Raw genomic sequence first — 26,118 nt, forward strand, 5'->3', positions numbered from 1 at the left:
TATTCCCTGAAGAATCCTGAAATTACAGTTTACATATATTACGTATTCTGTTTCCACATAAATATTAAGCGGCACAACCGTTTCTGAAGAATGTAGTAATGATGCTGAAAATTCAGATGTAAAAATTTAATAATATTTTCCAATTTGACTGTTTTTACTGTATCTTTGATCAAATAAATGCAGCCTTGGTGTGCATTAGAGACTTAGAAAACATTCAAAATCTTACCGACCCCAAACGTTTGAATGGTAGTGTTAATATGATAAAACAGAAAAGATTGATATCTTAATAGTGTCTCCTTTGAAATAAAACAAAGAGCAAATAGAGACTTTTGCAGAAGCCAGGAAAAATAAGAGCCTAATTTCTTGTATAGAGTTTAGAACATGTCCTAGATTGTCTCAAATTGTGCTCAGATTTGCCATGATACCAAAGTCTGCAATCAAGTGTCTCAGATTTCAGTATGAACTCTCAAATCCTTCCCAAATCATAAGCAATGGATATTATAGCTCTGTAATCTTACAGTACATCACCAATCATCTCATTTGTTTGCATTAGTATTTCTGAGACAGTTCTAAAAACTCTCTCTTAAGCTATAAAAAGAACAACCCCATAAAAAGCCATTTTTTCTTTCCTTTACAATTCTAGAATTGTTTTGATGTTAATATTGTTGTCATTTGCTATTATGGAGTATCTTTATTGTCTAGTGTTGCACTTGAACTAGTAAAAAATAGCTTGTTATTTATGATGTATTTTGTCTGACTCATGTATTCATGTCTGAAAGACTTCAATTCATTTCCCATGAATTCAGCTGCTGTTTATGGGGTGCATAATAAAATCTTAACGATTTATTTAACTTATTGAGTGATTTGTCCTTTAATGCCTTTTGTGTAAGAGTTGATGTCAACACGAGGCACGTTTAAATCCCGTCTCACTCTCGTATTAAAACCAATGGGCGAACGAAATCCCTTCATGCACACAGAGTCAAAATTTCCCCACACAATGATGAGACAAAGACATCAAAACACTTAATCCGCTCAAAGAAGAGTGAGGGAGAGAGCAGCAGATGGCCAGAAAGACGTCAGTCCTCCTCATTCTTCCCAGGACAACCGTGAGGCGAGAGACAGATGATTACAAGGGACACTGACGTTATTGTGGGGACCCTGGACGTCACAGAGACAGAATGCGAAAGCTTAAAGGAGCTGTATTAGAATGAAAGGGCAAAATGGCAATTGGGGAAAAAGATGTGATTTTTTTTTCAGGGACTCGGATTCTATTATAAAAGACATCGGTCAACACTTGATGGAGTCCAGCTGTCCAATTACACCTCAGTATTTACAGTCTTGAATCATTTACAGGGATCTAACAAAGATTGAGGGACCGGGTTAGCATGTTTGTTCTAACTTTTGTTAAGATAAGACATGCACACTTTTTCATTAAAACGTTTAGATCCTAACTTGATGCCACACTGCCCTCTCTAGCTGGCGGGACGGTAGTGTCCTCACGTCCTGTCGTCTCCGCACAGATGAGCACGAAACCCCCTGTGAGTGCTTTTTTATGGTCTCTTATCTGTTCTGTTTAAACTGCCACCTCCACTCCCATTTCCTCTCCATACTGGGAAATAAATGAAACACTTTATATTAAATAAACAGTGATTTATCTGCGATATGCAAACTAATATAGCCTACTGTATGTTCTCCTCTCAATCCAGAAGTCAGGGGTTCCCCGTCCTCTGAGATCAAAAACATGACATATGACATAGCCGTGTGAGATTTACCATCAGTTTATCCTCCTTCATTTCCTGAAAACAAGTTTGTTATCATTTTTCCTTTTCGTACTGGAGTGACTCACGTATTCTCTGTCACTCTCTGATATAAATACGAGTTTATAGGGACATGTCTTCTGTGTAGACCATCTCAGCATCTGGAGGTCTTGGAGATATCGCCACTCAGTTTTTTTGTTTTGTTTTGTTTTTGTATAAATTGGAGTTATCCTCTTCGTTCTTATATATCATTTACATTTTAAGTCAGTTTTAAGGTTTATTATTACAGTATTTTATTTTTGAGGATAATTTTTACTTTTGGATGCCATCCGTTTGTATTGATGCCTACCTGGTCGGTTCAGTCAATCATGCTTTTTACCTGTTTTTTCTTTTTTTTTGCTCTGTTTCCTCCTCTTCATTGGTGTATGTATCTTCCTGAACGGAATGTGCTTCTGCCGTTCAGCACACAAGTCAGGGAATGCTTGCTCTACACAGGTAATCCTAACCTTTAACCTATTTCAATAATTGCAAATGAGTTTCAGCTTCTTTTTTTCTGAGCTGCAGTGTTTAGATGTTAGGATGTGCTGCTTTCTTATGTCAACGTGGCTATTTGGAATCAGTCAATCTTTTTTTAGTTGGTGTGGTGATGTTACAATAAAACTTTATGCCTTTTATTTCAGGGCATTTATTTTGCACTGCAAGTGTACTGTGTTTTTTATTCCTAAAGAGCAAAGACTGGCTTGAGGTAATGGCAATAAGTGTGTTCATGTGTCTGTGTGTGTGTTTTTGTCTATTTTAGGGAACAGAAAGCATGGGTTGTGCCTTGAAATGAATTCTGATGGCTCCGTCAGAGGGTCCCCAGTAATGAAGCGTAACTGTAAGCAACTGCTGAAAACATGAGTTAACAAGCACAGTTTACTGTAAGAGTACTATTGTAATCATGTAACCATCATTATAGCCTTACTTCTCAGAATACCTTATCAGAAAAGATAATGATTCACAATATCTGTGATAGCATGGGTTATGGAAATAATAACAATAATTGTTGATGTTATGAAAATATTTTATAGTGGCAGCGGTTGTTAATATAGCAGTCCAAAGGTGATGGTGTGTGGATTGCTGACGGAAGTGTGCTGTTGTTTGCTGCTCTGCAGGTGTGCTGAACCTGCGCTCAGTGAAAGCGGGTGAGACGGTCATCCAGAGTGAGGCTACATCTCTCTTCCTCTGTGTGGATGATGAAGACAACTTGAAAGGACAGGTCTGAACATACTAACGTCTTCACAGATTTGAAATATGCGGGTAGATTATGTTAAAAATGAGAAAAAAAAAAGTTGAAAAAAAAAAGACAATTAGTTAAAAAGACACCATTCTGGTGTAGCAGAGAGAAAGCAGTGTATACATAAAGTGGATACTTTGCATTTACTATTTTTCCATTTAAAAGCAAATTGTACAAGGAAAATATAAAATTTTATAATATAAAATGTTATTTAAAATAATTAAGCTAATTAATAATACCTTAAATAGTTAAGTTAATAGGTTTTAATTTTTTAAGAAATTAATACTTTTATTTAGCAGCGAGGCATTAAATTGATCAAAAGAATCCTTGAAAAAAATCTATCATGGTTTTTACAAAAAATTATGCTGTTTTCAAAATTGAGGATAAATATCAGATAATGATACTGAAAATTCAGCTTTCCCATCAGAGAAACAAACTGCATTTTTTAATTATATATAAAATATTGATATAACATATTGACCAAATAAATGCAACCTTGGTACTGAGTTTTGTTTTCTTTTTCAGCTGCATTACTCTGAAGGAGACTGCACCTTTCAGGAATTGCTACTGGAGAATGGATATTCTTTTTTCCTCTCTCCACACTCTAATCATCCTGTGTCACTCCTCTCAAAGCAGTCTGGGCAGAAACACAGTGCCCCATATTCTCAGTTCCTCCCCCTTATGAACAGTCAGTTGGCGGGGAAAGAAGAGGACATCCAGATACAGGACGTGAAACATTATATTAAGGACATAAACCTGGACTCTGACGACCCACTAGGAATAGGACATAAGTCACAAATCCAGACTGTCGTCAGTCCCAGTCTGCATACTAAGAAATGAGGACTGGAGAACATCGGTTATGGAGGCATGCTTTACATTTAAGATTTAAAATGTTTTGATACTGTATTTATTTGAACTTATTTATTTATTTGTTATGGCCTAAGTTATTTAAATTAATTTAAGTAACTTGAATATGTTATATGAAACATCATACAATTATTCATTTAAATATGATTCTTTAAATGACATGTGATATCAGCTGGAGAAAATTCCACTTTCAGTTTGTTTGTTGGTTTTGTAGACCACTGCGTTACTTCAGTATGATTTATGTGTGATTAAAAATTTTAATAAATAGTACACAAACATGGCTCAGCGTTATACAATTCATAGAGCACACACACATTATATATTACTGTACATATTTTCCTAAAAAGCTTTTGAACACGCACACACTCAACATAATTCATTCACAGCATTTCAACAATGCCAGAACAGCAGTAACACAAAACTGTTCCAGATGAATGATGCTTAAGACTTTATCCATTCACTGCACACAAATCTCTGGCACATTCATGGCTGCAACCTGGGTGACAAAATACATGACAATTTAAATGACACCACATGGCTCTTCATCTTACAAATAAGTCCGATATATATGCTGACAATTCCAGCAAGATCTTTACAGCAAAGGTGCGAATGCTTTTATTGCACAACACAGCTCAGCTTATCCTAAACTATTTTTCCAAACGCATTGAGATGGCGCTCTCTGAACAAATAAAAATAGTTTCACAAATAAATACATTCAATGATTTAAGGTTTAAGGTCGTGATGTCAAAATAAAAGGTTCGTTACCAGAATGTTAGGAAACATTTTACAGATGTTTTATAGATAGAAAGACAATGTTTTTTGTAACTTCTTCATACCTTTCCTTTGGATACTGCATCTGCATTTTGTACCTTCTTCTCAGCCTCTTCGTAGATCGTTTCTGTTTCTTGTATTTATTCCTTCCCATCATCCCCATATATTCAGTGAGTCACAGCGAGGCAGTGTCCTTTAAACATGGCACAGGACCACCTCCATCTCTCATTCCTCTTCTTTGATCTCCAGCCTCTCAGACTTGGGTGACCAGCGGGTAAACGCTCCCTACACTTTGCACTCCGGTCTGACCTGCACAAAGCCCAGCCAGGAGAGTCCCATTAAGAGGGGCGCAGATCCCCCTATAGGCCGTGCCTCCTTCGAGAGGAACGCGGTCTCCCTGTTCTCCAGGCCCTTCATCAGCATCTTCTCCTTCTTCCTCCTCCCAAAGGGAGGTGCTGACATGTGTGTATTCCTGGTTGTCCTCACACTCCATTTCACGGTGGTAGAAGTAGCTGAAGTTGGAAACGATTACGGGAACGGGAAGCGAGATGGTGAGCACACCGGCGATAGCGCACATGGAGCCCACCAGCTTTCCACCCACCGTCATTGGGTACATGTCGCCATACCCCACTGTCGTCATTGAGACCACAGCCCACCAGAAGGCTTCTGGGATACTGGTGAAGGCTGTTCCTGGGTTGTCCACCTCAGCAAAGTACACGGCCGAGGAGAACAGGATGACTCCGATGAAGAGGAAGAAGATGAGCAGCGCCAGCTCTCTCAAGCTGGCCTTCAGCGTCTGGCCCAGGATCTGAAGGCCTTTGGAGTGGCGAGACAGCTTGAAGATCCTGAAAACTCGAACCAGACGGATGACCCTTATGATCGCCAGGGACATGGATGGCGTCGCTCCCTTAGACTTGGCCAGCTCCGTGCCGAGCGTGACGAAGTAGGGAATGATTGCGAAGAAGTCTATAATGTTCATCACATCCTTGAAGAAGGACATCTTACTGGGAGAGCAGGAGAAACGCATCACTAGCTCAAAGGAGAACCAGCAGATACACATGGTCTCCACCAGGAAGAATGGATCTTGAAAGGGAGAGGACATTAGGCTCTGCAAGGTACTGTTTCCAGCCAGGATAGCCTGGTATGCCATTTGCTGCAAAAGAGACAGAGAAAAGAAATTAGATATGGAAATTGGATAGAAACTTATGACATTCGAAAACATTCTAGGCACAGCTAGAGTATAAAGTGGATTTTGCATATTCAAGTTAGGCTACAGTATGTGGGGCAGCTGTGGCTTGATGGTTAGAGAGTTGGACTTGTAACCACAGGTCACAGGTAATCACAGGTTCGAGTCTCGGTGCTGGCAGGAGTTGTAAGTGGGAGGGAGTGAATGAACAGCGCTCTCTTCCACCCTCAATACCCATGGCTGAAGTGCCCTTGAGCAAGGCACTGAACCCCCAGTTGCTCCCAAGGCACTGGATATATAGCTGCCCACTGCTCCGGGTGTGTGTTCACGGTGTGATCACTTCTCACTGCTGTGTGTGTGTACCCTTGGATGGGTTAAATGCAGAGCACCAGTTCCGAGTATGGGTTATCATACTTGGCAAATGTCACCACTTTCACTGTGATTCTTATTTTGTGTGCTTTTAATATATTTGAGATATTTTACAACCTATTACTTTTAATTTTCTGTGCATCTGTGTGTGTGTGTGTGTGTGTGTGTGTGTGTGTGTGTGTGTGTGTGTGTGTGTGTATTGGAAACAAATTTGGAACCAGAAGTGAGCTAAATCTGACAGAAATTTTTGTGGACATCCTCAAAACTGTATAAATTTATACATTTCACATTTGGAACGAATTATGTGTTCCTTTAAATTTAGAACGAATTGTAGAACTATATCTTTATCAATAATTAACGTTTTTTGTGTGAACGGTCCTTAAACGTGTGTAATAAAATAAAAGATAACAAATTAATAAATAAACAAACAAACAAAGAGGAAGCATGGAGTTCGTAATAAAACCTGAATCAATATTGGCTTGGCTTTTCAGAGGTTCAAAGTCTCAGAGATTGGAAAGGCTTAAAACGTGACCCAGCGATTTATTATTTAATTATTTCTTTAATCTCACCTAACAGCTAAGGAATTCTGTCGAACAGAGAGACAGCCATGTAGCTCTCTAACAGTAGCCTGAATTCATTATATAAAGGTTGACCTTGTCAGACGAGCAATCTTGTCCACTGTCCAGTGTTAACGACTTGTAATGTTTCTAACTTTTATGACGTCATTTATTTAAAAACAGCAGTTTGCAATAAGTCAAAACAACAGCATAATGGTGACGCCTTTTTTAGATTGGGATGTTTATTTTAGTTAATTCAATGTAGATTTTAGTGCTTCCTCCTCAAACCACATTCATCCATGCAGACTCAGAGGAGCAGAGCATGCAATTTTATTTATTTATTTTTTAACCGCTAGAGGGCATACAGTGTTACATAATGTAGCTTTAAGTTAATAAAACTGTTTAATAGAAAGCTCATTTCTGAGACTACTGTTGAGGCCAAACATGTTTTGCCTAACAAGTGCCTGACTGAAACAAATCGTTTGCTCATTTGACACCCACTTCTTATGTGACGTTGAATGTCCCATTCTGCTTTTAGGGTCACAGTACATGACCTTTCACTCAAAGGTCAATCATTTTTGCTCTTTATCACTTTGACTCCATAAAAAATGACTCGTAAGTGAGATGTGAGTAAAGGGTAACCAGAGTAGGGGTATTTTCAAATATGTATCCATAAACACATATAACCTTACTTAAGTTTCCAGTCATATAACACAAAGCTAAACGTGTGTTTGAATGGAAAACAGATTTTTAAATAGTAAGACAGGAGATTAGAAGATATGACATGTGAGATGTGAGCTCGTATGCACGTGTGGTGTGTAATCTGGTCTCTGGCTAGCTGGCTATTAAGTGTTCCCTATCGTAGTGCTTACTTAGATGTTGCTAAAGTCATCATAATTTGATGTGAAAGTGTGTTTCCATTCCTATTTCAGCATTTGAGGGTGTCTGTTTATTAATACAAGCTCCTGTGTCTGTGTTAATATGCTCTGAAGGGTTGTCCTTACTCTAAAAATAACACCTTAGATCTCTAAGGTGAAACTTGAGAATGTACCATCTCTCGCTCAACCGCTTTAGTTTACTGGTCTGAGCCATGCAGAATTACTGAGCTGCTTTGGCAGCATGTTGAGGTTGCAGTCTTGTGCCGAAGCAGTTGGGAAACTAATTTGATACTCTTTACTAACGTTCCCTCCTTGCTCCCAACCCACCCTGTGTCTCTCTATTTGCCCTCACTCGATCAAGCACAGACGCTCTTTCATACTGTCACCTGTCATCTTGTCATTTCTCATCTCCTTCCCTTTTTTCTAAGTGTGTAGGCCGCTTGCTTCTCTCCATGGACACGTCACTTGACTGTTTTCCAACCCCCCAATGTCTCTATTCCCAATCTGTGTATCAGATTTAACGACACGTCTAAAATAATCTCAGCAATAAACCTACACTTTCTTCTGCTCCTGAACTTTTCATCTGCTGTTTTCCTTTTATGCAACTTCTAACACTTTAAACTTCCCTCATTTGTGTGATTTGAAATTTGTATGTGAAACTATATATAGTCAGTAAGTAAGTCAGTTTTTGTGTTCAAAAAAGTTTAGCGTTTAGCATTAAAATTTGGTAAATATTACGAAGTAAAAAAAAAAAGAAACATATCATGGATGAATCGTTCACAATAAGATCAATGACATGCACTCTTAATAGCATTCTTAGCAAAGAGATAAGGTGAATTTTCATTTCATGCTAACTTTAAATAATATATTAATATTTATACATTTTATTTTATTTGTGCTCATTCATCGTCATATGCTTAGCAACCCATCTGCTTCATGCTAACAGCCATTGTAACATTATTTCGTATTACTATGGCTTGAGTTAATGTTTTGTGCATTATGTGTACTTTTTTAATGAAAAAAATTAATCCTGCATTTTCTGTATGGGAATATCAACTGGTAACAGTTTGCTAGACTCCTGGTCAAACACTGTAACACTGACATGTCTTTCACTGCTCCTCTCACCTCTCTCAGCTCCTTCTCTACTCTGAAATCAGGCAGCGTCTCCAAACAGAAGATGAGGATAGAGACCACGATCACCATCACGCTGATGATGGCGATGATGCGGGCGCCTCCTGAGGACTCGGGGTGCTCAAAGAGCATCCACAGCTTGCGCTGGATCTCATTGTCTGGTAGGGGTCGAGGCTCCTCCTTGGGGAAGCCCTCGTCCTCTTTGAAGCGGACCATGATATCCTCTCCCAGCTCATAAAAGCGCAGTTCATCCATGAAGACGTCCAGAGGCACATTGGCAGGCCGCCGTAATCGACCTCCGGATTGATAGAAGTAAAGGATGGCGTCAAAGCAGAATCGATTGCGGTCCAGGAAGATCTCATTTCGGAGTGGATCAAAGTAGCGCAGACGTCGCTGAGGGTCACCGAGCAGAGAGTCAGGGAACTGGGCCAGGGTTCGAATCTGTGTCTCGTAGCGCATGCCGGACACATTGATGGCCAGACGTTCAGACAGCGCCCAGCCTCCTCTCCACATTGAACCAGATCTTCGATTCTCTCTCTTCTTCTCACCCTTCTCTTTATCACCCTTTTCTGCCTTGTTGCGCTGGTCCTTGAGGTTCTTGTCACTTTCGCTGATCTCTTCCTCTACTTGTTTTTTGCCCTCCATTTCCCTGTCTGATTCTTCTCCTTCTCCTTTGTCCATCTCTTCTTCTTTCTTGTTCACTCAGTCTGTTTTATTGAGTAGAAACACAATCATTTCAGCCAAGCATGAACCCAGCATTAAATTGGTGTTAGATCAATCTCTCTATCTATCTATCTATCTATCTATCTATCTATCTATCTATCTAGTACAAGCAAATTTAAATGAAATGTAATTTAAAACATTTTCACTTAATTACATTTTATTAATTGCATTACACTCTGAAAATGCCAAAAAGGGGAATAATTACAAATACAACCAACAAATAACATGTTGAATTTTATGTGAAAGTAGAAAGACTGAAATAGTATACTTTCTTGAAAAACAAACTCCAATAATCTTTTGTTTCATTTACAACAAAATCATTTTTATAGATTATGTGTAATGCAATTTAATTTAATACATTAAAATAAAAATAAAAAACACATTTATAATGCAAAATACTTTTATCTATTTTCTAATTGGTATAGTTGAATTAAAGTGTGTAATAGACTGTGTAATAGAAAAATAATCTGCTTTACAACAAGACATTTATACAATCCCGTTCCAGTTATGAAACTGAAGATGGTATCCATACTGAAATACTTCTGCAGAAACTTCTCCTGCCGTTCCATGAAATCATATACAAACATTTCATGTACTCTATCCGAACCCTGTGTTGACTCCCGGAGACAGATCCATTACCACTTTGAACCTCACCCCTGAGAATAAGACTACAAGACTTCAGACAAATAAATAAAATAAAATTAAATATAAATAGATAATTAAACAAATAAATTTGCCAAAAAAAAAAAAAAAATTCACGACTATCAAACCATTCCTGTTAACAGAACCAGTTTATGTGAAGACATCAAAACAACCTTTTAGTATAAAACAAGACTTAAATGAAGGGGTGAAAATGTTCAACAAAAGCATCACAATCCCTTGTAAGTAAATATCTCCCAAAAATCTGAAATTTGGTATTGAGGTTTGGGTCACTGAAAAGTTTCTGAGAAGACACTCTGTTTGTCCCTCCACTTACCCTCTGCCACTTGTGTCCGTAAATCCAGAATAGTTACCCCAGGCTATCTGTGTTTCTTCCCTACCTGCACCACACCATGAGCTGTGTATCTACTCTCCCCCTTTCTGCCAGACGGTCTACCCTATGAGTCCAACAGGAGGTGTTTTCTGCTGTACCCTGAACCACAAACTCTGTCCTCCACTCAGTCAGTGCCGTAAGGATACTTAAACCTGTTTGTAGGTCACTGTCTTCACTCCCTCTCACGCTCACTGCAGTGCTGGGGAATGCTGCCGTGCTGAAATTCAATCCAGAGCCCCTCGTCCCCTCATCAGCTCACTGTCCCAAACACCTTAAAATGCCTGTCTCTCTCATTTTTATCTCTTTTATATTTGTATTTTTGTTTTTTCATGCATGAATGATAGGTTTTTGCAATTTGTTATTTTATCCCACCCCAGCATTTCTGCCAGGAATTTTTTTTTTTATTATTATACATAATAATTACCAAAATTGGGGTTTATGTTTAAGACGTGTATTGGAAAATGTATCCTAATAAAAAAAAATAAAAAAAAAATTAAAGTTTTTCAAGTCACTTGTGTATTTCTTTTGTAGTACATTAGTCATGCAGTTCATGATTATGAATTAAAAAATACATGTAAGGGATAATCAATGGTTTGCCATGCATTAAAGGATTTTAAACGTGGAGGCCAAGAACCACCTGATGCGAAGTAATCTGCAATCTCCGACCTCTCTCTCTCTCTCTCTCTCTCTCTCTCACTGTGTTTATGTGTGTGTGTGTGTGTGTGTGTGTGTGTGTGTGTGTGTGTGTGTGTGTGTGTGCGTGCATCAATTAAAGCAGCGCATTAATATAAAACGGTGATTAAACTGACTTGGAAATACCTGTGCATTAAACTGTTTTAATGCATACCTGCCAGCCAATCAGAATCGAGTATTCAGACAGACCATGGAATAAATAAATAAATATGCTATTATCCCAGCACACCTAAAGTAAGTGCATATATAGATGATTTAATAATGATAATAATGATAATAATAAGTATATAATAATAATAATAATAATTATAGCAATAGTATAAAAATATATATAGATTTAAGAAGCTTTAGCAGTTTAATAATTTATGGTTTTAGAATTCAGTTTGTTCCATATTTGAAAAGGTTTCCATATTAAAATTGAGATCAATATAATAAATACTAATGTATTTTTGTGCTATTTTGTGAACAATGATAATTATTGATTTTAAATAATTTTAAAATAATTTAAATTATGATGTAGCCTGTTACTTTTCATTTTATGATACGTAGAGACATTCAAAACAAACATGTCACAGTTTATTATTTATCATTGTCATATCTTCTTACACTGAAGCCATTAATCATTGTGATGATTGAGAGTTTTGGACAAACAACGCTGGGTGGCGTAAGCCGACGTTTTATTCACCTTTATTTTTTTTTTATTTTTTTTTTTTTTGTAACTGTTGGGACAAAGTATATAAAATACAACATTAATTTTGTATCAATTATAAAATTAAAGAAGTGTGTTTTAAAATACAGTTATCCAGCTTTGCGATCCTCACCACACACTCCAACCATAACAGCTCCAACCACAGTAAGTTACACGCATGCTCAGTTTAAAGCAGCGGTTCTGCACCTCAGACATGTCCGACAGAGACCGTTCCCAGTTCAGTCTACTAGAGCTTTGGAGCTTGGAGCACCTGCTGGAGCAGCGCTGTTAAGTTAAGAAGAGTTGGGAAACCTGGAATTGGATCATATTTCAGTCGATTCAGTCGGACTTGGCGAACTGGTTCCTCAAGTTCACTAAATAGCTTCAAAATAACGATTCGTCCAGGAAGCGATCATCTGTAGTTGACTCACACCCACATGACATCGGTACCACTCTATCAGATGACTTCTGTATATTAGGAACCGCTTACTCGAGCAGACTCTGTCAGACCTGTGCAGACATTTGATATTATTTACATTAGCTGCATAAGTACTCATAAGTGACCGTGTAAGGTACGCTAGGAGCATGGCTTGTGCTCAGCGGTATCTCAACAAAGTGGTCATCGTTACTGGGGGCACTAGAGGCATTGGAAGGGGCATCGTTAAAGTGTTTGGTAAGGGTTTATAATATTTATCTTTCCATTAAGTAATCGAAAGAAAATTGAGAGTTAGTCAAATTTAATTCGTGTTTGCTTTGCAGTGCAAAACGGAGCCAAAGTTGTGTTCTGCGCACAAGAGAGTATGTGATATGATTTAAATAGCCTTTTAACTATACGTTTCTTTCAGCAGTAAATGCAATAACGGTTCCCTCTTTTTTATTATTGTCAGCTGAATTGTCAGCTGGCCAGTCTCTTGAATCTGTGCTGAATCAGGAAGGACCCGGATCATGCACTTTTGTGTCATGTGACGTGACAAACGAGGATGACATCAAGGTATCCTCCTCAGACGTTCATAACATCTGTGTCCTACACTTTTATCTTTCCTTTTTCTTCTTAAACTTATAGAGCAAATACAGAATGCAGAGGAAACGGATACAATAATAGTAATACTTAACTAATAAGTAATTAAAAATGAAACCTTTTAAGTTTTTTATTTTATTATTATTTTCTCATGTTTGAAAAGGCCTCCATATGAAACTTGAGATCTTGTGCTGTTTGGTGGGTTAGGCTTTTAAAAAGAATCAGAATTACAATGTTGTTTTTTAATTTTATTTCTATAATACATAAGGACTTTCAAAACAAATATGTCCTATAGTTCTAAATGTATTGTTTCCTTCATTTTAATTGCCATATCTTGTCTTGAAGCGATTAATCAATGTGACGGTTGAGAGGTTTGGACAATTAGACTGTTTGGTGAACAATGCTGGGTGGCGTAAGTCAAAGTTTTTTTATTATTATTATTATTATTTATTTTTACAAAATAGTAACAATTAATTTTTTTTTCTAAGTAAATTGTCTGATAAATTAATAAAGAAGTGATTATTATTTGAATCCTCTATCAGACCCCCCTCACAAGACCACAGATGAAACCACTGCGGAAGAGTTTAGAGACCTGCTTAATCTGAACCTCATCAGTTACTTCCTTGCTTCAAAGGTAAGGAAGTGATGTAAAAATAACTTTGGTCTATTTACTTGTTGTGCAGAATGACAAATTTTTTCTTTTTTAACCTCTTTTTCATTACCTCGGGTCAGTATGCACTGCCGTATCTGCGTAAAACACAAGGAAACATCATCAATTTGTCCAGCCTTGTCGCCTCAATAGGTCAAAAAGACGCGGCTCCCTATGTGGCAACCAAGGTGAGTTTCCCTGCTTGTCCTGAGTGCTTTACTTGCTCATCTTACAAGTTGGAAGTAACAGTAATGCTCACATATATCCACAAGGGGGCCATCACTGCCATGACTAAAGCAATGGCTGTGGACGAGAGTCGCTATCAAGTGAGAGTGAACTGGTGAGTGCCCCTGACATCTAAAGCTGTCCCTTACTTCTTTAGTTATATCTTAACTAATTATTTTCTAATCCAGTTGACTTTACATCCTTTAAAATAACATTCAAAAACATTCAAACTCTTTTATAGCATCTCTCCAAGCAATATAATGACGCCTCTGTGGGAGGAGCTTGCAGGCCACACAGAAGATGCTGCTGCCACTTTTAAGGGAGGAGAAAATGCTCAGGTAAGTGTTCATAAGGCTAAATGAGCAATAGAAGAATGGTGTTCTGCTGACTATATATATTACAGTAACATACTTCTACTCAACAGCTGATTGGTCGAATGGGAACGGAGACTGAGAGTGGATTAGCTGCCCTCTTCTTGGCAGCTGATGCCACTTTCTGTACTGGGATAGATTTGTTTCTAAGTGGAGGGGCTGAACTGAACTACGGCTTCAAAAGCCAAATTCCGTAACCAGACTGAAATGGAAAGGTCCATGAAATGACTTTGCAGATTTTTCTAAATCATTGCACCATTTCAAATCATTGTGCAAACTGATCTGCACGACTTTTATTTGAATGTGTTTAAGCTTAATTATTAAACAATAACATTCTTGAAAGTTTACTTAACTTCTAAGCAATTAAAAAAATATATATTTCACTTGCCATTTCATACATTCATGCTGCTTCATGATCAGGTAAATGGTGCAATAACTGTTCAATTTCAATTTAAGCCAGTTGTTTGTATATCTAATAGCAATATGACTTTTTGGGGAATCCATGAAATCTTAATTAATTAATCAAAATGAGTTTTTCATTTTTTTAAATGCAAATATTCGTTAAATATTATATGAAAGGGACCTGCACTGTGAATTACAATGTGCAAAGACTTACTGATGTTTACATGTAAACATTCCCTGGACAGTTTGTTGGACAATGATCCAATTTAAACTGTGATGTAATGATTTTTCAAATCTTTAATGAGACTTTACATGTTGTGATTTGCTTCATACATTGTATTTCTAAAATTATTTGTAGTAATTAAAAAGCTTAATTAATTTACATGGTTGTCAGATTATTTAATATTAGCTAATTAGAAAAGTATGTCATATACTGTTGTGAATCTTTTGATATCAAAATGTTGTAGCCATTTAAATATATGGTGAGTCCTTAACTGTATTAAACAGCTGGAAATGTGCTGCTTTTATGGTATATGCAAGTAAACAATAATGACTGGAGAGCTTAATCTAATAATAAAGACTGATGAACATTTTGATTGAGACAGAAAATTTAATTTAAAGAAAGAAATCCTAAATTGATTAAATATGCATTTGGAAAACTAGGTTTCTGTGCAATCTAAAGCTACACATGCTTGTTTACAATAGTGACCAACACAGGTGACAGGCTATTTTTATTTTCATCAGCTGAAGGTATTGACATAAAACATATTTCTCCAAATGTCCAGAAGCCAATCATTTAACAGGATCGAACTAACGCCTCATATACTGGCCAATGAATGTAATGCTTCCTCATAACCTTGTTTAACCCGCTGATTGCGTAAATTTGACCCCTACTTTCTTATCCAATCAGATGCGAGAGCTCCCTCACGCCTACCCTCGGGTTATTCTTAACCCTTTGATGGATGGGAATAGTTTTGTTTGTAACATTAATGACTTTTAAAATTCATATAAAGACGATAAATATTATGATGACATGACCGACTATTTATTAAACCACATCATATAAGCGTTGAGAAATATCCTAGAAAGCTTGAAGTTTCCAGCGTTTTAATTTTCAAGGCTATATACCTGACATAATAACATTTAAGATATTTCAAACGAGCCTTCTGATGCAAATAGCACACTGGCCTGTGTTGAAAATTATGCGAATGGCCTTTCATGAAAATTGAAGACACTTTTAACGATTCAAACCCTGAGCACATTGCTTGTATTTTCTTAAGTGGTCCAATCCGGAACGCAGAGATCAGTCAGTCCCGGGCTGCTGCTCCCACTCGGACTCGTTTACCATTCATCTCACACCGCAGCTATGGCAGCGATCAGGACGGTGAGTTCAAAGATCATTTCGCTTATCCCCCCTGTCACATCTCCAAATCCTTCTGTCAATAATTAATGGCTCTGTCTAAAATACTCTCGACGTATATGGAGTTTATTTAGCAGAACAGAATTTAGCAGCTTTAAGCTGCAGATCATCGTCGTTGCAAATCGACAACACGCAACTTTCAATATCACATGAGCGGGATGCATATTTTTAAGCGTTTGATTTTATATTTGGATAAAACATCAGAGGGTCATTTTGTTGATTGTCACTCTGAATTGCTGTTTATACGCAAATCTGCCTGTAAATCGGCAATCGCGGATTAAGGCTTGCGTTGTGAACGAGAGCAGCATTCCACGTATTTCCGTATGAACGCACGCGCCTATGGCAAGCCGTTTTAACAATTATTCATAAAAATATACAAAATAAATCTTTTTTTTTATGTTTCCAGACAAACAAACAAGCTCTCTCTCTCTCTCTCTCTCTCTGTATCATTATATTATTAATTAATAATTATTAATAATAATACGATAATGACGAGTAGGGTTTATGGTTTTATTTGTAGCAAGATAGATACTATTCTTTCCAGTAAGAGTAATCAATGTCTTTTCAGTTAATGAGTCACTAGTATTCATTTACTATTAGTCACTATCCGACAAGTAACTATTTCACTTTTGCTGGTTATCTTTTGCAAATATAATCAGTAGGAATCTGTGATATTAACAAACCGCTTCTGACTAGTGTGTAATACACTTGTTGCTGGTACGTATTCCTGTTTCACTTGTAACTTATCATGCAGTGTTTGTACTATAAAATTTTGATTAGTCATTACATATAAGTGAAAAGCCACTGTAAATTGTGAGATTAAAAAAAAATCTGTTTTCATAGTAGTGTCCTAATACTAAAAATATGTAAGTACTATTAAATTATAGTTATACATTCCAGTATACTAGTAATACTGGAATGCTACTTGGAAGTGAATTGTTGCAACTTTTGCCTTTGAACTCTTTTCAGATTTCAGTTTTCTACAAGTAACTTTGGTGTTATAGTTACTTGACAATATTTTGGCAGTGACTACTAGCAAAGAGATAACTGAATGAATAATTATAATAGTGAAGTTGAAAATGATACTAGTCACTATCAGGTTATTTAATAATAATTCAAATAATACTAGTTGCAAAATTGTTTTTCAGGAACTAATGGTAAAACATCTTGCCATAAGACGCTTTTGCAAGTTTTGGCAAGTTCTCCTGACAGAGCTATTGTGTAGCCCTGCTATATTATTTATTATGTAAACAAATGTCTAATAAAGCACGGAAACAAAACAGTAATAATAGTAGGACTAGTGTGTGTCTTAGAGTAAAATATGCAAACACATTTCCTTTCATGCTTTACTTATTCACTCAGGGTTTTTTAGCTATTAAAAGCACTGCTACTGTGAGAGCCAGCTGTCTCCTTGTGCACAAATGCAGGTATATACAGCTGGTACATACTCAACCTTCACATCTCATGAGGGCTAAACAACAGCTGTCAAGAAGAACGTGCACTGTGTCTGATTGGGTTATGAAAGGAAACGGTTGAAGTCACCCTCTGTTTCTGTGTTTTAAGGCACTGAATGGACGCTTTCTCCAGCCTCTCTCCCTGTCATGTGGGTCGTTGCGATTCGTCAGTTCTTCCTTTAAGGTATTGAAACAAACCTGTTGTGCCAGGTTTATGCACCCTTTTTTTCCATGCCACCACAGGTCAGCCTAGGCCTTCAGGTCTTTTAATTATGTGTGTTTGTTTCAGTTGGCTCAGAGTTTACGATTAAATTTTTGGGGCAATGCAGGTCTTCCAGACCCATAAAGCTGCATTTTCTGAAGTGTTAAGCAGGCCACGGTGTCGCCTTGTGGGATCTGACGTCTCTTTTCCTTGTGCTTTTGCCTTCTTGCATGCTTTCTTTTTTTTTCCAGCACCCCCTTCCCTTCTCAATGCAATTTAATTCAATTCAATTTCCATAAGAGCTTGACTGACATGATGAATCCAGATTAATTTTTCAAATGCATGTGCAATCAATGATAATGAATAAACTCCTCTCCACGTGCCCGCTTTACTCCCCGCCCCTCTCTGTCTTTCCGTTTTCTCTTCCTCTTTTTCTGTCCTTCCTCCCCATTTGTTTGCGTCAGGCTGCAGACCTTACCATAGAGAGGAACCCTGTACTGAAGCCAAAGCCAGACCCCTCAACCCTGGTGTTCGGCAAGCAGTTTTCAGACCACATGCTGACAGTCAGCTGGTCTGCAGCAGGAGGATGGGAGGCACCTCAGATCAAGCCCTTCCAGAATCTGTCCCTTCACCCTGCTTCCTCCGCCCTGCATTACTCCATAGAGGTGAGGAAGTGTCAGAGCCACATGGTTCAGAATGATTTCTGAAGGATCATGTGACACTGAAGACTGGAGTAATGAAAATCAGCTTTCTGTTACAGGAATACATTTTAAAATGTATTCAAATAGAAAACAGCTATTTTAAAATATAAAAGTATTTTAATATTCATATTATAAATATATTATTTTTGCTGTATTTTCTAACAAATAAATGCCTTGGTGACCTTGGTAAGGCTGAGTAATCTTATTGTTACATGAATGTTTTGCAAAGTTATTTGACCTTGTCTTTAAGGTGCAGTGTGTAAATTTTAGCGGCATCTAGCGGTGAGGTTGCGAATTGCAACCAACGGCTCAATCCCCCACTCACCCCTCCCTTTAGAGAAGCTATGGTGGCCGACACAGGTATAGATGTCATTGGTAAAGACAGCAGAAACAAAAAAAATAAATTAAAAAACACAAACAAATTAAATATATTAAATTAACCCTCTGAGGTCGACTAACGCGGATACGCGTTTTGTGGCATATTCTCCTGATAACACCAAAATGAAATTAAATTACACTTTCAGTTTTGATCGTACAGATAAGAGCAATACATCAATTGAATCTGTAAATGGTCTACTTTTATTTTTATACACACATAATAACAACAAAACTTTGTGCACTTATAAAATAAAGAAAACAAACAGAGTGCGCTGTCTGCCACCTTGGTTCTGCATGATCTTCATTTAGAAACACGTCATTAAAATGAACTGTAACTCAGCGAATACTCAACACAGAGACATGAGAGGTATATCTATAGAAAGCTTGACATGTCTACTTATAAACTAAGCAAGTGCTACCGAAAACAAATATTCTATATTCAATAAATCAATGTTATTGTGAATGTTAATGTACTTGTTCATCATTGTGTCAGTGTTTCATTCGCAAGAACAACAAAGTGACGAAACGCGCTCTGTAGAGCAGTTTGTCCGTTTAGGGCTGCTGTAGAAACATGGTGGCGACTTCCATGTAAAGGGACCCACGGTATGTAGATAGAAATTGCTCAATCTAAGGTAATAAAAACATAACGGTTCATTAAGAAAGGTCTTTATATACCTCTGAAAACATAGTCATGTATATTATATTGCATTTCTGTAAATAGATCGTTGTAAATATTACACATTCCACCTTTAATATAGGTTTATTTAATATCTATTTTAACCTGAAGTGAACTATAGGGCTTGCTAATAATGTTTAAAACGAATTTCCAAAATTTGTGGCTTTTTTTTATTAAATCATTTTTGTCTGATATTCTGTTTTATTCTCAGCTATTTGAGGGCATGAAGGCTTTCCGCGGAGTAGATAACCGCATCCGTCTCTTCAGGCCTATGCTGAATATGGAGCGCATGTACCGGAGCACGGAGAGGAGCTGCCTGCCTGTTAGTCTTTATCTTATTCCTCTGGGCATTACTTCAGCTTATTGACTGGTGCTCTGTGATATTATCACATTTCCACTTAGCCAATCTCCCATCCCCATCAGCATATTCTCTCTCTCTTTCATCCGTCTTAGTTGTTTGATAAGGACGAACTGATAAAGTGTATCAATAAGCTGATTGAGGTCGACCAAGAATGGGTTCCTTACTCCACAGACGCCAGCCTGTACATCAGACCAACCTTTATAGGAACTGAAGTAAGAGACTTTAGATATTAAAATATCATTTGTTGAATGATTTTGATCTTTTAATCTTAAATGGTGACCCTTCTTGTTTTTGCAGCCTTCTTTAGGTGTGTCTCGAGCAGGTCATTCTTTGCTCTTTGTCATTATTGGGCCCGTTGGACCTTATTTTGCAACTGGAGGCTTTAGTCCAGTGTCATTGCTGGCAGATCCTCGATATGTCCGGGCCTGGAGGGGCGGCGTTGGAGAATACAAGATGGGAGGGTGAGTTTTCACAAAAGCTTTAGTCACATATTCTTTAGCATACATTTTAAGAGTTGTACAATAATAAATAAAATGAAAAATATTTTTCATTGTTGGCAGAAAAAAATCACAAATTTAAATTAAAATTTTATTTTTTCTACTGCTTTGTCTGTTTTTCCTGCTTTTATTTTTATGTTATTGTTTCAATAAATTGTGTAATATGTTCTTGCTGTTTAAGTTAGTTCATCCAGAAAGTTTAATGATTTATTTACTCACCCTGGTGTTGTTCTAATGTCATATGCCCTTCTTTCGTTTTTGGATCACAAAAATAAATTTGATAAAAAAAATGGCCTGCTTGTGCTTGTTCATATAATGGCAGTAAATGGCGACCAGAGGAAGGGGGTTATTTTTTTTTATTTTTATTTTTTAAAGGTGCAAACGTGTCACAGATTGACACATGCTGCATATTCCAAGTGTTATTGTGTTATACAACAGGGATTGGTGAAAAACAAACTGAAATGTAAAAATCCTGACCTTGGCAGTTGGTCTTCTGTACTCAACTGTGGATTCATGAGCATTCATCTGTTAGCACTGCAATTAACGCTAAACTCTAATTCTTTAGAACCATTTTCTCCGCTATGAATTTTCCATAAATGTTTTTTTTTTTTTTACCATTATTGTGCCACTTTGGAGTCTTAGGAGTAGCTTTTCACATTCAGGTTATTCAGAGAAATTCAGTACTCTGCACAGGCTGCAGTAGGCTGGTCATGTTGCAACTTGGGATCATTGTAAATTCTTTGCGATCTGCTAACCCTTTACACATATGCAGCTCTGGTTACTGTTTATGTGCTGTATCTCTCCCTACTCTCCTACTCTTTTATCAGTCCTTGTCTTACTGTCCCATTATGCATTTAAGGCCCACTTGAGCAAAGCTTGTGCTGCTGTCCTGAGTGTTCAGATAATCTGATATCTGTTTATATTATGAATTGAAGTGCTTTCGCTGTTTGTTATAAACCTCTTCCTTTAAAATGTTTGGTTTCAATGTAATAATCCATGTTTTCCATGCCACTAATCCATGCCAGTGTTTTATTGCCTGAATGCACCTCTGTGATTGTGGCTTTATGTTTCTTAGTAACTACGGGCCGACGATTGCGGTTCAGAGCGAGGCGGCCAGGCAGGGCTGCCAGCAGGTCCTCTGGCTGTACGGAGAGAATGAGGAGATCACTGAGGTCGGAACCATGAATCTCTTCATCTACTGGACCACAGAGAAAGGAGGTGAGAAGGAGAGTAGCTTCTAGAAACTCTGAATTAAAAGCTTCTGCAGTCCTAATGTGTTTTAGGTGCAAAAGTGTGTTTTAGTACCCAAAATGTGCTTATTTATAGGTACACTTTGTAACTGTTGGCACTCTAGCAGATAATAAGCAAAACTGCATGTGCCCTGTGGAAAAAACATTGTAGCGAGAGCTACTTCTCTGTTTATGGATATGACGAGGCACGCAGGTCCTTGGCTTCTCCGCAGTGGTAGTCGTCCCAATAGTTCTAAAATAGTCTGAATATAAACCCTTATTATTGGCATACTGAAGCGATTCAGGATAAGATAAAAACACAGTGTGAAAGATGGATTCATGATGTACTCGTTATATACATTTTGTAAATTTGTAAAACTAATGTAGTGTACCTTTAAGTGCCTTTGTGTACGTATGGATGTCGTGGCTCTTGTTTCTGTAGACAGTATTTTTTACAAGGGTTATGTTATTTTAGGAATTAAACGGCAGCATGCTATTTTTGTGTGTAAAAATACCTCACATGGATTCTGCAGTCATGAAACAATTGGCAATATGAGAGAATCATGATTTGCAGGCCTAGAAATGTCTTGGAAATAAAATTTTAAGCTATGGAAATTTCTATCATGAACAGTTCTGTACAATATTAAATTGGCTAGAAATTTGTTTGTGTGTGTGTGTAGTCTCTATCAAGTGATTTTTTTTAAAATCCTTATTTGATAATAAAAAAAGTTATGGAAAATAGCAAGGTTAAGTCAAGTGCACTGCACTGTACAGTGTGGCCTGCTGTATAGTTTGTCAGGATGTTGATGTTTAGTCATTTGTTATTCCATGAATAATGATTGTCTCCCTCTGCTGGTGGTAAGATGCATTTTAATGCATCTTAATGTGCAATAGGTATAGAAAAGAATCACCACCCTTTAAAATAAACACATTTTGTTGCTTTGCAGCCTGAAATGAAGACACAGTTTTTGTTTTATCCAGCTGTATTTACTTAAAACAGTCAAGTGAAAGATATAACACCAACATGTCAGAAATGGAAAAAAAAAAAAAAGAATCACTGAGTTGGAAAAAGAATCACCCCCCCTCCTAAAAATGACTTGTAAACTCAGTCAGGTTTACATAATCACCTTCTCAATGGCACACAAAGCCATTTGAATTTCAACTGTGATCAGCTGTGTTCATTTTGATCGGCTCAGCATGAAAAGAGCTTTCCTGGAGCATTTCAGTCCTCAGTAGTGCAACTGAAGCAAAGAATTATCTATGGGTGACAAGACACTGTCAAAAGATCTCCGGGATAAAGTTGTGGACAGGCACAAGTCAAGAGATGGATACAAAAAAAAAAGCACAGTAGAAGCACAGTAAAGTCTATTATTAAGAAGTGAAAGGTATTTAGTACAACACAGACCCTCCCTGGATCAGGACGTCACTCCAAACTGAATGAAAGATTCAGGAGGAAACTGCTCAGAAAGGCGACCAAGAGTCCTTCATCAACTCTGAAGCAGCTGCAGGAATTCATGACAAAGTGTGGTCATTGTGTGCATGTGACAATAATATCACAAATTCTGCACAAATGTGGCTTGTATGGGAGGGTTGCAAGAAAAAAGCCACTCCTCAAGAAAATCCACATGCAGTCATGACTGAGCTTTTCCAAAAATTCTTAAAGATTCGGAGGCAGATTGAAAATTGAATTATTTGGCCTCAACACCAAACGATATGGTTGATGGAAATCCAAAACAGCTCACCATCCACATAACAGCATTCCTCCAGTAAAGCATGGAGGTGCTGATGTCCTGTTATTAGGGTGTTTCTCTGCAGCAGGGACTGAGCACATGTCAGGATAGAAGGAAAAATGGATGGAGCTAAATACCATCAAATTCTTGAGGAAAATCTGCTAAATCTGCCAGAAAGTTGTCAGTGGGAAGAAGGTTTACCTCCCAACATGACAAAGACCCAAAGCACACAGCAAAACTGAGCACACAGTGGTTGAAGCAGAAAAAGGTGACTGTCCTTACAGAACCCAGACTCAAACCCCACTGAAAATCTGTGAAAGACTGCAGTCCACAAACACTCACCATCAAATTTAACTGAACTTGAGCAGTTCTGCAAAGAAGAGTGGGCAAATATTGCAAAGTCTAGATGTGCAAAGTTAGAAGATACAGAGACAGATCCCATCAGACAAAAGGCTGTAATTAAACCAAAAGCTGATTCAACAAAATACTGACACAAGGAGGTGATCCTTTTTCCAACTCACTGATTCTGATTTTCTTTTTTTTTTCTGACATGTTGGTGTTATATCTTTCACGTGGATGTTATAAGTTGCAGTGAGTAAGTGAGCTGGATAAAACAAACTGTGTCCGACTTCATTTCAGACTGCAAAGCAACAAAATGTGGTTATTTTAAATGGAGGTGATTCTTTTCTACACCCACTGTATTTGCTGACATTTGCATGTCTTTGTAGAGAAAGAGTTGGTCACCCCTCCACTTGATGGCGTCATTCTTCCAGGAGTCACCCGGCAGTCACTGCTAGACCTTGCCAGAGAATGGGTGAGAAACAATAATGGAAAAGGCGAAGTTTCTCTAAAACATAAATATCTATCTAAGGTTTGCTAGATGGCAAAACCATACTTGTATGTTAATATTCAAATAAATGACATGACAGTGACACATTAAGGACATGTGCCATTCTAGCACCATGGCGTTCTTTTTAATAGCATGTAATACTATGGTAAATGAATATGATAATTGTACAGTAACATGTTACATATCAAGTACCAAGATGTCTGTTGCCATGCCTGTATCACAGTTCTGCCCTAGTACTGTTTGTAAGCGTCGTGTGTTTTTTTTTCAGGGGGACTTCAAAGTGACAGAGCGCAGAGTTTTAATGAAGGAGCTGATAGACGCTTTAGATGACGGACGGATTCTGGAGGTGTTCGGTTCGGGCACTGCATGCGTGGTGTGTCCAGTTGGCAGTCTGCTCTACAGAGGACAGGTAACCAGGAAATGCACACTTAGTTTCTCTAATGCAAATGTCCACTGACCGCATCTTGCCAATTTAATAAGCATTTGTACATTTATTGAAAGCACTGCTCTTTTTATTTGTTTAAATCATTTAGACTTACCAAATTCCCACAATGAAGAACGGTCCGGACCTTGCTAAGAGATTCCATAAGGAGCTCACCGACATCCAGGTAGAGAAGGTTTTTGAATAGCCCTTGAATTAATAATAAATTCTTTGTTTTTTTTTCGTTCCATCATCACACTGTCTTACCCCTCTGTCCTGTTTCTCTGTGTACAGTATGGACGCACTCAGAGGGACTGGGCGCCAGTGATCGTCTAACGATCTGAAGCTGGTTTCATGTCTAAAACCTCTCATCTCAAGTGTTTGTGTGTAGACTAAAGAGACGGGTGTTATTCTACAGTAACAACCTTTCTGAACAGAAAACCACCTATTACATGTATGCAGTCTTTCTAAATGACCTTACATACTTGCTTGGATATCCATATGGCACAATTTGTAGCACTAGAGATCGTCTTTAAACTTGAGCACAAGCGTCATAAGCCATATATAAGCAACTATAGGCAACAAGCAAGTATGTTCTCCTTACAATAGTTACTGATCCAATCTTTAAGCTTTTTTTTCTTGTTTTACCAACAAGTCATGCTTTTGCTGTTTCCTTTTTGTCTCCTAAAATGTTATTTTCTACAACCTTCATCCGTATTAACATTTCAAATTTCATATCGTGGGAATGGTGCTATGAAATCAGGCAGTTGAGAAGGATCAGACTTCTGCACATAATCATTTTAATGTAAATGTTCATTGACGTTCATGAGCTGCTTGTTTGTGTAACGCAAGAGATCAGATGTCCTAATTTTCTTTCTTACTGACAAGAGGACAGACATTCATTCATTTTGCATTAAACAGTTGTTTAATATAGAAGACACTAAATTGTGTAAATGGTTGTATATGTCTATCTAGAGAAGAACAAGGACAGTGTGTTATCGCCAGATTTAGATGATTTAAAACCATGAGCTGAACTTATGCACGCACAAAGGGCTTCAGGACGGCCCGGACATAGCAGCTCTAGAGACCACTAGAAAAGTCTTGATGTGATCATTACTCGGCTCTGTGTGTGTTATCTATATGATATATTTGGAACAACAGTGTGACCTATATGTACATGTGTTTGTGAAATATGTAATGTTCACTGAACATGTAGAATGTATCGGTTTTAACTTATTCCTGGTGTTGTTTTAATGGCTAGAATACCTATCGGCTCATTGTGAACCCTCCTCGTTTCAGTTTTTCCCCTTCATTTTTAATGTGTTTTAATCCATGCACTCCACATCTCTTCTGTCTAAGTGCCTGATGGAGTTGGCTGTATCTTTCACATTTGTCATTATTGTGGTGAGGGGGCTGCTGCAGCACTCATGATTGGTTTGTTTTGTTTGAAGGGTTTTCGAAGTAGATGTCTTTACTTTTCCTGTTACTGTATTTTTACAAATAAATTTAGTTTGCATCCAAATATGTAATATGCTTTTGCTTCAATCACCTACAAGGTCTAGTTTGCTTTCACGTGTGGTTATTAAGCATAAATTTTGATCATCA

At 37.6% G+C, this 26,118-nt stretch overlaps 3 protein-coding genes across 3 annotated transcripts; 2 read left to right on the top strand and 1 right to left on the bottom strand.

Annotated features, from left to right (window-relative positions):
- Window positions 1-978: 978 nt before the first annotated feature.
- On the top strand, window positions 979-4,115 carry LOC122137615 (fibroblast growth factor 21-like). The gene is made up of 4 exons (XM_042725329.1): window positions 979-2,252; window positions 2,557-2,634; window positions 2,912-3,015; window positions 3,559-4,115. The coding sequence occupies exons 1-4, from the start codon at window positions 2,099-2,101 to the stop codon at window positions 3,871-3,873; spliced, it is 651 nt and encodes a 216-aa protein (XP_042581263.1). The 5' UTR covers window positions 979-2,098; the 3' UTR covers window positions 3,874-4,115.
- A 22-nt stretch (window positions 4,116-4,137) lies between these two features.
- Window positions 4,138-10,735, bottom strand: LOC109046685 (potassium voltage-gated channel subfamily A member 7-like). The gene is made up of 3 exons (XM_042725307.1): window positions 10,492-10,735; window positions 8,787-9,499; window positions 4,138-5,824 (listed from the first exon to the last, which is right to left on the bottom strand). Exons 2-3 carry the CDS (start codon window positions 9,471-9,473, stop codon window positions 4,925-4,927), a joined length of 1,587 nt encoding a protein of 528 aa, XP_042581241.1. The 5' UTR covers window positions 9,474-9,499; window positions 10,492-10,735; the 3' UTR covers window positions 4,138-4,924.
- Window positions 10,736-12,119: 1,384 nt separating this feature from the next.
- On the top strand, window positions 12,120-26,035 carry LOC109066963 (branched-chain-amino-acid aminotransferase, cytosolic-like). Its single transcript, XM_042725300.1, is given in 20 exon segments — window positions 12,120-12,602; window positions 12,689-12,727; window positions 12,817-12,920; window positions 13,293-13,359; window positions 13,490-13,581; window positions 13,680-13,784; window positions 13,869-13,936; window positions 14,063-14,159; window positions 15,875-15,946; window positions 15,949-15,978; window positions 17,578-17,652; window positions 18,135-18,335; window positions 19,637-19,747; window positions 19,879-19,998; window positions 20,084-20,247; window positions 21,359-21,501; window positions 23,971-24,056; window positions 24,361-24,501; window positions 24,626-24,700; window positions 24,808-26,035. Coding segments are annotated over 20 exon segments (1,920 nt in total). The 5' UTR covers window positions 12,120-12,514; the 3' UTR covers window positions 24,850-26,035.
- Window positions 26,036-26,118: the final 83 nt, after the last annotated feature.

Source organism: Cyprinus carpio, chromosome A3, assembly GCF_018340385.1.
Source record: "Cyprinus carpio isolate SPL01 chromosome A3, ASM1834038v1, whole genome shotgun sequence".
NCBI classification, from domain to species: Eukaryota; Metazoa; Chordata; class Actinopteri; order Cypriniformes; family Cyprinidae; genus Cyprinus; species Cyprinus carpio.

Excerpts from the sequence above, each read along its gene's own strand:
- LOC122137615 (XM_042725329.1), top strand. The coding sequence starts at position 2,099 with ATGCCTACCTGGTCGGTTCAGTCAATCATGCTTTTTACCTGTTTTTTC. Across the intron at positions 2,253-2,556 it reads GGAATGCTTGCTCTACACAG|GGAACAGAAAGCATGGGTTG; the intron begins GTAATCCTAACC and ends TGTCTATTTTAG. Across the intron at positions 3,016-3,558 it reads AAGACAACTTGAAAGGACAG|CTGCATTACTCTGAAGGAGA; the intron begins GTCTGAACATAC and ends TTTCTTTTTCAG.
- LOC109046685 (XM_042725307.1), bottom strand. The coding sequence starts at position 9,473 with ATGGACAAAGGAGAAGGAGAAGAATCAGACAGGGAAATGGAGGGCAAA. Across the intron at positions 5,825-8,786 it reads TAGAGAAGGAGCTGAGAGAG|CAAATGGCATACCAGGCTAT; the intron begins GTGAGAGGAGCA and ends TCTCTTTTGCAG.